This window comes from Cinclus cinclus, chromosome 24 (assembly GCF_963662255.1).
Source record: "Cinclus cinclus chromosome 24, bCinCin1.1, whole genome shotgun sequence".
NCBI lineage: Eukaryota > Metazoa > Chordata > Aves > Passeriformes > Cinclidae > Cinclus > Cinclus cinclus.
Genome location: NC_085069.1, coordinates 903,750 through 917,086, shown reverse-complemented (window position 1 = coordinate 917,086; position 13,337 = coordinate 903,750). Strand labels below are relative to the sequence as shown.

Sequence of the window (13,337 nt, the reverse complement as noted above, 5' to 3'; positions counted from 1 at the left end):
GAGCCGGGGGCTGCTCTGGGTTTCTCCCCGGGCTCCTTTCAGAGCCTCCCTGGGGACAGGGGTCAGCATCTCCCCGGGGCAGATAGTTTTTCAAAGCAAATTCCAAACGGATTACACAACCCCAGCAAGTAATAGTGGCGCTTCCCTCCCCTGCCCTGCTCCTCAAGAAGGGAGAGCAGGGCCCACGCAAGCTGCAAAACAAGCTCCAGAGCTGCCAGCAATGGGGTTACCAAGTTTAGAAAGGATTTCACGCTCGCCTGGAACTTGCAGACCTGCAGCTCAGGCAGCACAGGCTGCACAGGCAGCCGGGGCAGTGGGGAGGGTGGGGCAGGATGGGGGTGAGGGGAGCAGGGGGTACCACAGACACAGGGAAGGAGGTTGGCTGTTACCAGATGCCACCTGGAGCACAGTGAGGGCTGGGGTGGTTGGGGATCTGCAGGAGCCTTGCTGGGGTGGGGGATCTGCTCCCATAAGCACCTGGAGCAAAGGTTGGGATGGATGGATGGATGGATGGATGGATGGATGGATGGATGGATGGATGGATGGAGCTCTGCCTCCATCCCTCATCAGGAGAGTGGGAAATAAGGCAAGAAAGCTGGAAAAGCCAAGTGGAGGACACAGGGCAGCTTGAAGCTGAGTTCTGTTTTATCCCAGAGCTGCTCTTGCCTCTGCCTAAAGACCATTTGTGTTTTCTGTGCCTCAGTTTCCCTCCAGTTCCTGCTCTGGTTTCAGCTGGAGGCACCTCAGGAATCATTTCTCCCTCTGCTTCACATAGAACTGGCAGCCCATTTGACGGACCAGGGGACGGAGAATCCCTCTGCTCCCTGCAGCTCCAACCAGACCCTGCCCACAGGCACAGCCCTGTGGAAAAGCTGAGCTGGACAGGGGTGTCCCCACTCTATGACCCCCTCTGTCCCTGCAGCTCCCCCCAGCCCCCAGCCTCACCACAAGGTTCCCGATGACCATGACCATCATGAAGACTATAAGGCACAGGGTCTGGCCGGCCACCTCCATGCAGTCCCACATGGTCTCAATCCACTCCCCACAGAGGATGCGGAAGACGATGAGGAAGGAGTGGAAGAAGTCGTGCATGTGCCAGCGGGGCAGGGTGCAGTCCACGGAGATCTTGCACACGCACTCCATGTAGCTCTTGCCGAAGAGCTGCATCCCCACCACAGCGAAGATGAAGACAATGATAGCCAGAACCAGTGTGAGGTTGCCCAGGGCGCCCACAGAGTTGCCGATGATCTTGATGAGCATGTTGAGGGTGGGCCAGGACTTGGCCAGCTTGAAAACCCTCAGCTGTAGGGGGCAAGGAAAGAAGGGGAGTGGCTGAGTGTCGTTGCCAGAAGGTGCCAGCAAGGCTGTGACACTGCTGTGTGACCCTGCTGGGGCTGCTCTATCAAGGCAGGAGGGGTTCAACCCCCAGCTGCTCTGACTCTGACTTCCCTGAATATTTAACTTGACTCAGCCTTATCTTTGACAGAGGTGAAGTTGATCCCTCCCAAGCTGAGCCTGTAACATGAAGGAGACTGAGCAAGCCATCCCTACCCTGTCCCTGTCACCACCCAGGTATCCCTGGCACGTACCAGGCGGAAGGAGCGGAGCACGGAGAGCCCCTGCACGTTGGCCAAGCCCAGCTCTACCAGGCTCAGAGTGACGATGAAGCTGTCAAAGATGTTCCAGCCCTGCTGGAAATACTCATAGGGATCCAGAGCAATGAGCTTCAGGACCATCTCTGCCGTGAAGATCCCTGTGAAGACCTGTAGGAAGCAGCACCCTTGATCACTTGTTCATAAACCAGTGCTGAGCTGTGAGGTGGGGTGGGAAGCACCCCTCTCTTTTGGTGTATTCCCAAACCATTTCACCCTGTTAGGGCCAGTCCCAGTTGGGAACAAGCCCTCCAGGTGCTGCCTAGTGTGTCTGATGAAGCCAGACTGGGAGTACTGGTGACTGTTTCCTCTGGAGGGACACAAAGGTGAGTGATGGCAGCTGGAAATTAAAAATAAAATTTCCTTGGCAAAGAGACACATTTGGAATGGCTGAGAAATCACAGATGCCCAGCACTGGGAACTGGGCTGCTGCTGGGATGCCCCTGTCCCTCCTTGAGCCCTGTGACAGCTGAGCTGGATTTTACACATTGCTCCTTTGCTGGGACCACAACAGCACCTGCAGTATTGTGTCACTGCAGAGAGGGCTCAGCCAGGTGACAATCGACATCCCTGCTGCACTTCCATGGCACAGCACATGCAGAGGGCCTGGTGACAGATTTGCCCTGACTGGGGATAGTGTTGGGACAGGTCTGTCCCTCACTGAGCAGGAAGGAACAGCAGGGAGGTTGGTGCTCCTGCGTCCTGGGTGTTGTCCCCACATGTCCCTTGCATGCCAGCCCACAAATGTCCCCTGTTGTGCTCCACTATCCCAGGGGATTGTCCCCATATGTCCCTTCCATGAAAGCCCACAAATGTTCCTGTCCTGCTCCTGCAACTACATCCCAGGGGGTTGTCCCTACATATCCTTTGCATGGAAAGCCACAAACATCACTTGTCCTTCTCCAATATTCCAGAGGATTGTGCCCAGCATGGCAGCCCACAAATGTCCCCTGCCCTTTTCCTGCTCCAGTATCCAGGGGATGATCCCCGCACGTCCCTTGCATGGGACGAACACAAATAAAGCTCACAAACATCCCCTGTCCTGCTGCTCCCAGCTGCTCCCTGCCCTTGTCCTTTACACCCTGTGGTGGGACAGGCAGCAGAGCTGCAGCTCCCACCTGGGGCACAGGCAGGGGATGTAGGGGTTCCCTGGCTTGGTGGGATCCCCTCCGCCTGCTCCCATCCCCACCTGGCCCTTCCCCAGCAGATCATTCCCCCGGGGGTGCAGCAAGAATCCGCTCCTGGCTCGAAGGAAAGGCTGGAGCTGCCTCAGCCCGGCCGTGCCTTGAGCACCGGCCCATTAATCCCCTTGTATTTCCTGAATGAAACCAGAGCCAGTCTCACCCGCTCGGGCAGGGACATCTGTCACTGCCGGGCTGTGCTTCCAGAGAGCCCGGCAGGTGCTGGAGCAGGGCAAAGTGGCAGCAGAGGAGATGGGAGCTCGCCCATTCCTTACTTGCATTTACCACCGCTGCCAGGGGGCTCCCGGGCTTGTCCCACCAGCAGATCCATCCAGCTCAGAGCCATTTGTCACCAGTTCCAAGCAGAGCACTAAATGCACCTATTAAACCAGGACAGCTAAGATTTGCACTGCTTCCACTGGGCAAATCCCTGATTATTATTAATTTTAATGCTGCATTGTTGCTTCCTCCTCAGTGGGGACCTGTTTGTTCCCACAATCTGGAACACTCTCTGCTCTGTCCCATGGCCACCCAACATTTCAGGGACACTGTGGTGTCCCCCAGGGCTGGCAGCAGGGTTGTGATGAAGAGGGTGGCTCAGGATGCACCAAGCTGGACAGGGACTGCAGCGGGAGGGGAGCAGGGAATGATGGATCCCAATCCCACATCAATGCCTTTGGTCTGGGCCATTGCAGAGCCCAGCCCTGTGCAGGGATGTCGTGCAGAGCCCTGCAGGGCTTTGTCAGCAGCTAGGATGTTTCACACAGCAGCAGAGGGTGCCTGCCCTCCAGGATGGGGTGTGGGGCTGCTGAGCTCGGAAGGGGAGGGATGGAGCTCCCTACCAGGTTCCCCACGCTCAGCACATTCTCGAACTCCTCCGTCATGGGGTAGTGCTCCATAGCCATGAAGAGGGTGTTGAGCACGATGCAGATGGTGATGCCCAGGTCCACGAAGGGGTCCATCACCACCAACTTGACAAACTCCTTCAGCATCATCCACGGATGGCAGCAATTCCAGACCAGGAATGTGTGGGCGAATTTGTACCACCAGGGTGGGCATTTCTGGTGAGCTTCTTCCAGCTCTGAGGGTGGGAAAGGAAAAGTGCAGGATTACCTTGTCCTCACCTGGGTGGGCAGGTGCTGACACTAAGGAAAACTTTTCCTGAGGTCCTGGACCAGCTCTGGAAGATCTATGATTTTGATGTCATGGAATATCCTGAGCTGGAAGACATCTACAGGGATCATTGATCCAGCTCCTAGCCCTGCACAGACACCCCAACAATCCCACCCTGTCCATCCCTGGAAGTGCTGTCCAAACACTCCTGGAACTCTGGCAGCCTTGGAGCTGGGACCATTCCCTGGGGAGCCTGGGCAGTGCCCAGCACCCTCTGGGGGAAGAACCTTTCCCTGAGCTCCATCCCAAATTCCCCTGGCCCAGCTCCAGCTGTTCCCTTGTCCTGTCCTTGGTAACAAGGAGCAGAGATCAGAGCTGCCCCTTGGGAGGAACTGAGGTCTGACCTCAGGGTCCTCTTCTCCAGCTGAACAAAGTAAGTGACCTCAGTCACTCCTCATGTGGCTCCTCCAGATCCTTTATCATCTTCATAGCCCTCCTTTGGACACTTTGTAAAAGCTTTAGATATTTTTTTGTATTGTGGCATCCAAAAAATATGGGGGCAAAAAGGAGGAGCCTTCCCATGCCCATGCACGGAGGTGGTGCAGACCTGGCCCTCCAAACTGGAGAGGGATGGAAAGGCACATCAGCCAGGGAACTGTGGATCCAATCCTGCTCCCAGCCTCCTGCCACTCTGAGATTGCCAGGACATCCAAGGGGACTGCTCTGGGCTGACCAGAGGGTTTCGTGCCTGTTCATGGGGGGACAGGGGACATGAACTGCTGAGTTCATGGTGCTTATTGCTGAAGCTGACACAGCAGCCCCTGGGAAGCTGCTCAGCAGTTCCCAGTTGGGTCTGGAGACTCCTATAATCACCTGCAATCTCATTAATTTGTGTGAGATATTGGATTATTGCCTCCAGGCATCATGCCAGTGAGCTGGGATGAAAAGTCTGGCTTGAGCATCAGTGACCCCGCACAGATCCCAGGGCTGGAGCCATTCCTTGTGCGGGGGCTGGGAATCTGGGACACCAACCCAGGCCCTCTAGCACTGACCAGGACCCTCACCCAGTGGGACATACCTTCCACTGCATTGGAGATGACACTGATGGCACTTCCCACCCTCTTCTCCAGCCCTGGCCCATCTTGGTTGCCCACAGTGAGGTGGTTGAGGTCTGGCTTCTCCAGCTCATAGGTGGGATTGAACTGGGAGGAGAGGAGGGAGGAATGCAGAGTTATTCCATGCTCTGAAAGACGGAGCAGTCAGAAAACAGGGAATGGTCTGGAGAGACCTCTGGGCACAAGGTGGGGACCCCAAAAAGGCTTGTAGGACCCAACCCATAGTGAGATGGGCACAAGTGAGTCCCCTCAGGAGGTTGGTGAGGATGGGCACCCTCAGGGATGGCACCTACATCAATCACGGTGTCAGATCTCTGCAGGGTGATCTTGGGCACCACCTGCCCGTTGCAGTCCTTGGCCTTGTCCTGGTCACTGTTGATGTCCGAGTCGTGTCCCTTCCCGGCCACGCTGCTGGGCAGGGAATCGCTGCTGGATGCGCGCTCCTGCAACTGCACAACCCCGTCCCTGTCACCCCTGTGTCCGCAGCCATGGGGACATCCCACGGCAGCTGAGGGCTCCAGGGGGTGAGAAAATTCCTTCCATCCCCAAAGTGGTGGATGCATGAGGCTGGGAGCAACCTGGGGTAGTAGGAGGTGTCCCATGGCAGGGATGGGACTGGATGAACTTCCAGATCCCTTCCAACCCAAGCCATCCTGGGATTTCCAAGCCTTTCCCTTTCCCTTTCCCTTTCCCTTTCCCTTTCCCTTTCCCTTTCCCTTTCCCTTTCCCTTTCCCTTTCCCTTTCCCTTTCCCTTTCCCTTTCCCCTCCTGCACCTAGCTCTCCACAGCTGAGTCAGATTTAGTCAGGGAGAATAATTCCTAGGGACAAAACTGAGAAAACCTTGGTTCTTTAAGCAGGAAACTTTACCCTTTGCAATGAGCTCTCATCCAAAATGGCAAAGAAGCAAAATCCTCAAGGGTCTTGCTGAAATGTGACCTTGAGGATTTTTGCACTTGCACTAAATGTTGTATTATCACATTTCCATTGCATGTATTTTTTTGCTTTCTTTTTCTTTCTAACAGTGCTATTAAAATTTGAAATGTATTATATCTACTCATCTGAGGATGCCACAGTGGAATGGGAAATTCTCTATTCTCACAGCACATTGCTGAAATCCAGGACATTTCCCACCTTTAATCATGGGATATTAAATAGATCCAAGCCCCCACTTCTTGTAGGTGTTTTGCCCTTACTCTCAGCTTAATTCTCTCTGTGTTTTTAATTTCCTCTGTGTGACTCTAAAGGAAGACATCCCTTAACAAAGCCTTTGGGCACTTCTCTGGTTGATTTGCTCAGGGAAGGGGCCTCAGCACCAGCCTGACCCCAGCCCCAGAGTCCCCAACCCTTGGGCAGGGCTGGCTCAGACCCTTCCTGCAAACAGCAGTGGCCAGAGAGGAACAAGCCACTTCCCAGGGGATGTTGTGGCTCTGGACAGATAAGAGAAGAGAGATAAGAGGCTCTGGAGAGCATCAAATATTGGCTTGTGTCTCTACATCAAACAGTGTCTCTACATCTGAGAGAGGTGGTGTCTTGCCCAGACAAAGAGATTTTCAGGGATGTCTCCTGTGGATGTTGCTACATGGAACAAAATTATGGTTAGAGCTGGAAAATGGCTGGGCTGTTTCACCAGAGGCTTTTGGCCATGATTTTATAGGAATGTTGTACTGAGAAATATTCCCAAGCATGGCAAAGGGATGAAGGATGAACATCCTGGGACCACAATGGGACATCTTTGGCCAAGCAGGGCTGGAACAGATGATCCTGGAGGTCCCTTCCCACCTGGTATTTATGAAATCCCAGAGTAGTTTGGGTTGGAAAGAACTGGAAAGACCATTAATTTCCAGTTATCCTGCAATGAGCAGGGACACTTGCACCATTGCAGGTTTCCTTAGCTCCCACAAGGACACCAGGATCTCCCAGGTGAGGTACAGGGTGTCTCGAGCCCTTTGTGTCTGCAAAGCCAAGGGTTTGCTGACATGCTGAGCTGTGCTGCAGGTGCCCCATCTTCCCTGAATGCCTCCTTTGTGCCCTGGTGACACTGAGCTAGGCTCCTGCCAGGCTTCCTGATCCACTGGAACCACTGAGGCCGTTTATGTCTGTCATGTCCTGCTCCTCTCAAACAATACCTCACCCCTGTGCTGCTCCTCTCTGCTGCCTCCCAGAGCACACTGGGCTGGAATTTGGATGTGGAAATTTGATCTTTTCAGCCTTTTTTTTTGTCCCCACCCATGATAGTATCTCCGTTTTTTGATTCAGATGTGATGCCCAAAAGAGTTACTCCATTTTTTTTTTACTTCCTCTGGACCAAATAGATTTTTTCTTTGGATTTTGCACCATGTTTGTTGCTGTCTCAATTTCCTCTCCTTGTACCCAAGACCACTCATTTTGGCCTCCATTCTTCCCACTCACCAGCCTTTCCTGCTCCTCTTGCTGCTTCTTCAGCTGCTCCATGAGCTGCTGGAATTCCTCCTCCTTCTGCTGCTCCTCCAGCATGGTGGCGTCGTTCTGCTCAGCGTAAGCCATGGCCACTACGGCCAGGATGAGGTTGATGAGGTAGAAGGAGCCCAGGAATATCACCACCACGAAGAAGATCATGTAGGTTTTCCCTGCTGCCCGCAGTGTCTGTGGGAAGAGGTGGCAGGGATGTCATGATGTCACTTTGGTGATACTCCCAAGAGAAGGTTCTGCCCCAGGACACCCTCCTGGTTGTAGTAGGAGGGAAATATTTTGCTCCTGTCTTCTCCAAGGACTGGTAGTTGCCCAATGAACCTTCCTGCAGGCCCTGGCACTGGGCTGGGACTGGTGGGAGGCAGAGAGAAGCCTTGGCTCCCAAGGTTCCCAAGGGCTAGGAGCAATGGAGGTGGGACCAATATTCCACCACTGACTTGCTTTGCTCAGCCCCCACCTTCTCAGTCTCACCTTCAGGCCAACATGGTCTTTTTCTAACCTTTCCAGAGGACAGGGTTAGCTTTAGGTGTGGGATCCCTTTCACCTGGCCAGCCTCTGGAGCGGGGTCAGCTGGGGTTTTGTGCTGTCTCCCTAGAGGACAGCTCAATGAGGGGGCAAGTGACCTGGCTTATTCTCCTTATCCCATCCCTCAGTTTGAGCCAGAGATGCTCTGGACAATCTTATAAATCCTTGATTTCCATGATAGAGCTGACAGCACCCTGGGACATGCACAGCACTCCCATGTTAGGGGAGTAGTAGATGGGACCATCCCCATCTCCACTTATCCTAGCTGGATCCACAAACCACAGGAGAAGGACCCACAAGCCTCCAGTCAGAGATTTTTCACCTCAGGGGCAGCAGGGAAACAAGAGGAACACTTGCACAGGGAGGGAGGGAGGGGCAGTGCCTACCAGCTGGAAGAGGTTCTCCCAGAAGTCCTGGGTCATGAGGCGGAAGAGGGCCAGGAAGGCCCAGCTGAAGGTGTCGTAGCTGGTGTAGCCATAGTTGGGGTTCCTCCCGGCCTTCATGCACTCATAGCCTTCAGGGCACTTCCTGCCAGGGGGCAGCAGGGATGAGAGGGGCCCTGCAGCCAAACCCATCCTTACGGAGAGGGGGAGCAGCAGGGGGACCCTCCCCTCCAGGATGAGACAGGTGGGATGCCTGGACTGATACCAGCTGCCCCTGGCTAATACCTGATACCCCCCAAAGCTGGTACAGGCAGGATGCTCAGACTGAGACCCCTCAAGCTGATAAATTTGGGATTCCTGAACTGATTCCACCTGAAGTTGATACAGTTGTGATGCCCAGACTGATACCCTTGAGCTGATACCATTGGGATGATCCAGCTGATACACTCAGGATGGTCCCCAAGGTGATCCATTGGGATTCCTGGACTGTCCTCCTGCAGAGCCACATTCCCAGCCCAACCCAGTCCCATCCCAAGCATCAGGGGTCCCACAAGCTGTGCCAGCTCCCTGTCCCCTCCCAGGGATCCAGAGGGAGGGGGTCTCACTCACCCAGCATCGCTGCTGTTCCCACAGAGCAGGGCATCAAGGGCTCCCTCCAGGAAGTAGTAATTGGCTTTCCAGGTGGGGAAGGAGAAAGGAATAAAAATAAATAGATAAATAAATAAATAAATAAGCACAAACATTGATTTTCAAATTCTTGGGTGAAACTTGCTGTCAGAGAAATTCCTTAAATCCCAGGGGCATTTGCTGACTCCCAGTGTCAGGCACATGGGTATCTACTCTCTGTTGACTATGTTGTTTGTCTTGGCTCTGTCTCAGGGGGCTCCTGAGATTTATTCATCAATCCAACCAGGTCCCTCCCAAGCCTGGAAATGGCTCTGGATCTGGCTAGGGCCAGGACACCTGGAAAATGGGTTAACATGAGGTCAAAGGATCAGGGCTGGCCTGTTTTCCTGGAAAATCAGGGCATTCACAGGAAGCACCAAGCATAGGGCACTGCAGGAGTCCCAGAAAAACCTGGGGAAACTGCTCCTGCTCCATGACTACACCTTCTCCTGCTGCTCCCATTGCTGGTGGGACCAACCCCCCACCACTCACAGACCAGGGGTCCTTTAAAGCTCTTCCTTACAGCTCCAGCGCATATCCAGTACATATCCACTTGGCAGCACAGAGCTGCCAAGCAGTGCCATCACACGTCACCTGCCCCAGGGACACAGAGGAGCACCTGCAGACACCCACACCTGGATATGGCAGAAGGCTACTGGATCCAGTCCTGAACATCACACAGCACAGCCCTCCCAGGACTTCTGGAGCTTCCTGAATCCTCTCTGTCTCTGCCTGCCTTCTTGCCGTGAGGCTTCTCTTTATCTCATGTGGGCTCAGGGAAGAAATACCCTGTCTGTGCAATTCCAGGTTTTTGGTCTGGCCCCATGCTCTGCTGCACTCATAGCCTTGGGCAGCTGCTCTTTGCATGGAGCATTTCAGATCCTATGGGCTGAACTTGCCCCCTACCAAAACCTTCCTATAATGAATGCCAGAGCTGATTGTTGGGTCAAGCAGCTCAGATGAGATCCAGCCTGGCCTTCTAAACTCTGCTGAATGTCCTGAATGAGATATGGAGCATCCCTGTGGGGCACCCTGCCACACTGCAGATCTACCAGGCAGATTTGCTGAGATCTTTACATTCTCATGGAGTTTAAAAACTTAAAAGTGAAGAACAAACAAAAAACCCACCACATTTGGGGGAAAATTTTCAGAGAAGGGGTAGGAAAGGAGCATCTTAGACCTTTCTGAGGACATGTGCTGGTCCTGCCTCTTCCTCCCTCCCTCCCTCCCCTCATGTGGCATTTGTGGTGTTGTGTAAAGGTTTCATTGGGCACTGTGCTACGTGGGGAAGGATCCAGACAGTGAAAAATGGTTCAAAAATGTCATTCCTGCATCTTTTCCTCTGGTTTTCCACCCAAAGTTCCACTTGCCCATCAAGGGTTTGGTCTCCCTGCTGTAACTACCCCAATGGGACATTGGCCCTGACCAGCAATTGAGAGAGATGGAGACACTGGTCCATCTAAACCTTCCTGTTGTGAAACCTTCCTGGAAGAGCTTAGCTTGCCCAGGTGGACCTGGACCTCATTTTCCTTGTCCAGCAGGATTTGATCTGATCTGTCCCTTCCGTGAGGGTGCACAGCCTGTTCCACCCACCAGCCTCAGCAGGAAGATCCACGTGAGCAAACCTGGGAGTGGCCAGGAGGAGCAGGAAACTGAGGAGCAAACCAGGGTGAGGGGGCAGAGGAGAAGGGGCCGCAGGAGCTTTACCTTCATCGCTGATGTAGGCCTCGAAGTCAAAGGTGCTGTTGCTGGTGAAGTTCCCAGTGAAGTTCCCGGTGAAGTTGCCGGTGAAGTCATCCATGAAGTCATAGAAGGTTGAGTTGACCAAGGTGTTGTTGTCCAGCCCCAAATCCTCCAGGAAGGTGCTGTTGGGGGGAGGCCACCGCACACACTTCTGCCGGAGGTTGCCCATGAAGAGCTGGAGGCCGATGAGGGCGAAGACACTCAGGCAGAAAACCGTGAGGATCATCACATCCGAGAGCTTCTTCACTGACTGGATTAAAGCCCCTACAATCGTCTTCAGCCCTGGGGGGATGTGTCACCACTGAGCTGACTGCTCCTCTGTTAATTGTGGGAAGCAGGCTGTGGTGCCCCCAAAAGGTGCTGGCTGTGGTGGGGACGTGTGTCAGCACCATTCAGGCCCCCAGCTCTGTGCTCACATCACATCCCAGCTCTGTCCCCACACGTAGCTGAGCTCCCCAGATCAGCACCCTTGTGTTGGTGCTGGTGACTTCTGCATCCCAGCCTTAAGATACCCAAACCAAAGCGCACCCCAGCCTGGCAGCTATCAATTCCTTTGGATTTTCTTTTTTCCCTAAACGCCACAATCTGGCATTTTTTTGTACCAAACTACTGGAGTGGAGCACTTTAGAGTGGAACGTTGAGAAGCTCTTTGCTGGCCAACTGGATGATGCTGTGCACCTCTCCCAGCTCCATAAAAGCCTCTCTGGTCCAACTGCTGTCCCTGGGTTGTTGGGATCCCAGCCAGACCCCTCATCCTGATTCCTTCAAGCTGGAAAATCCCTAGTGTGCCCAAGCAAAGGTGACAAAATGACATCTGCATCTGGATTAGCTCACCTCTGCCCCCAGCATAACCGTTCCCTTCCCAGAGGAGGCTCATTCACAGGTCCTCAGTGGGATTTTTCCATGGAGGATGAAGTTCCTGTCAGCCAAGGTCTACATGGATGATGGGCAATGCTGGAACATCCCAGTGTTCATCTTTAGAGCTTCTATGAGCTCAGAGCTTTCTCACATGGAGAAATTCTCCAAGGAAATGATTTTTAGCCCTGTCCTCCTGCCAGCTCATTCCCCAAACTATTTAGGTAAAATCCTCTTCTCCAAGGGCCTGACCAAGTCAGATGTTCTAAACCAGCTTATTTTTGCCTCTGCTATTTCTGCAGAGCCCTTGGGAATGTCATTCCAGAAAGAAGCAGCAGTTTACATTTTGCTCAATGTAATTTTTAGCCAGTTTGATGTAGAAAAAAAACATTTAAATGTGAACCCTCACAATCTGGACCCTGCAGGGACACCAAAAGGAATTTTAATTTTCAGTTCAATCTCATGCTTCAGATTTCTGTGTGCACCAGGTGTTGAAAGCATGGTGTTGAAACGGTATCACATTTGGAAATCAGCAATCAGAGGGATTTGATAAGGTGTTCCTCACACAAGTCTGGATGTTTCAGGTGATGTTAAATCATTACCTGCTAAATATCCCAGCCTCAGCATCAGAACAGCCAAAAATGAGCACAAAACTGAGTCCATAGCTTCAAAAATTGAGAGATTTGGTTTATCAAAACCTTAAATCCACTGGGGGCACAAATTCCCTTAATTCATCTCCAAGGAACCTTAAAAACATCACATCTGCCTCTTCAGGGGCTGCCAAACAACCTGATGAGTGCAAACAACCTCTGATTGCAAGATGTAAAATCAGCAGGACCTGATCCAAAAGCTGAATTACATGGAAAATTTATTATATACCTCATTTCCTCTGTTTTCTCTTGGAGCTGCCAAAAGAAGCAGGAATTGCTGGGAACAGTGGGAATACCTGAGGTCAGGGGAAAGCACAGAGGGGAAGCCCTTCTCTAAGTCCCACCTGGTATCACCGTGATGGTTTTCAAGGCACGGAGGACACGGAAGGTCCTGAGAGCGGAGATGTTCCCCAGGTCCACGAACTCGGTGATGTAGCTGTGGGACAGGAGAGGGAAGAGCTCCAGGGGCTCTGCCTGGAACATTCCTCATTCCTCCAAATTTGCCTCCTGTTCTCCCCATCCCACCAGACTCACGCCATGGAGATGACCATGAAGTCCAGCCAGTTCCAGGGGTCACGCAGGAATGTGAAGTCATCGATGCAGAAGCCTCTCGACAGGATCTTGATGAGAGACTCGAAGGTGTAGATGCCAGTGAAGGCATACCTGAAACGGGGCTGGTCACTCAGGAGACACTTGCCCAGATCCAAGGTTTTGTCCACTTGTCCCAGAGCTAAGTTTGGGTGCTGATGGGTTTTCAGGGTGCTTCAGCACTGGGAGAAGCTTTCACCTCACCTTGTATGGTGGGCTGAGACATTTCAAGCCACCAATGCCTCTGGTGACCATTGTGCAACACCTCTGTCCCTGCTGATGTCCCACCACCCCCATGCTCTCTGTAAAGCGCTGCTGAGACCTGACTGTGCAGCACCACAGCAGAAAATGCTGATTTCCCCTCTCCCCATGGTCCCTGGACAGGTGGATTAGCTCAGTCTCTCCAGACTGACCCTG

The 13,337-nt window shown here is 53.1% G+C and overlaps 1 protein-coding gene across 1 annotated transcript in view; it reads right to left on the bottom strand.

The window, feature by feature from the left end:
• Positions 1-13,337, bottom strand: part of SCN4A (sodium voltage-gated channel alpha subunit 4) — a 29,973-nt gene that overhangs the window by 16,137 nt on the left and 499 nt on the right. The window contains 11 exon segments of the mRNA XM_062508438.1: positions 946-1,302; positions 1,590-1,763; positions 3,676-3,914; positions 5,025-5,148; positions 5,355-5,510; positions 7,472-7,684; positions 8,422-8,563; positions 9,028-9,091; positions 10,792-11,109; positions 12,677-12,768; positions 12,867-13,075. Coding sequence (XP_062364422.1) covers positions 946-1,302; positions 1,590-1,763; positions 3,676-3,914; positions 5,025-5,148; positions 5,355-5,510; positions 7,472-7,684; positions 8,422-8,563; positions 9,028-9,091; positions 10,792-11,109; positions 12,677-12,768; positions 12,867-13,075 — 2,088 coding nt within the window.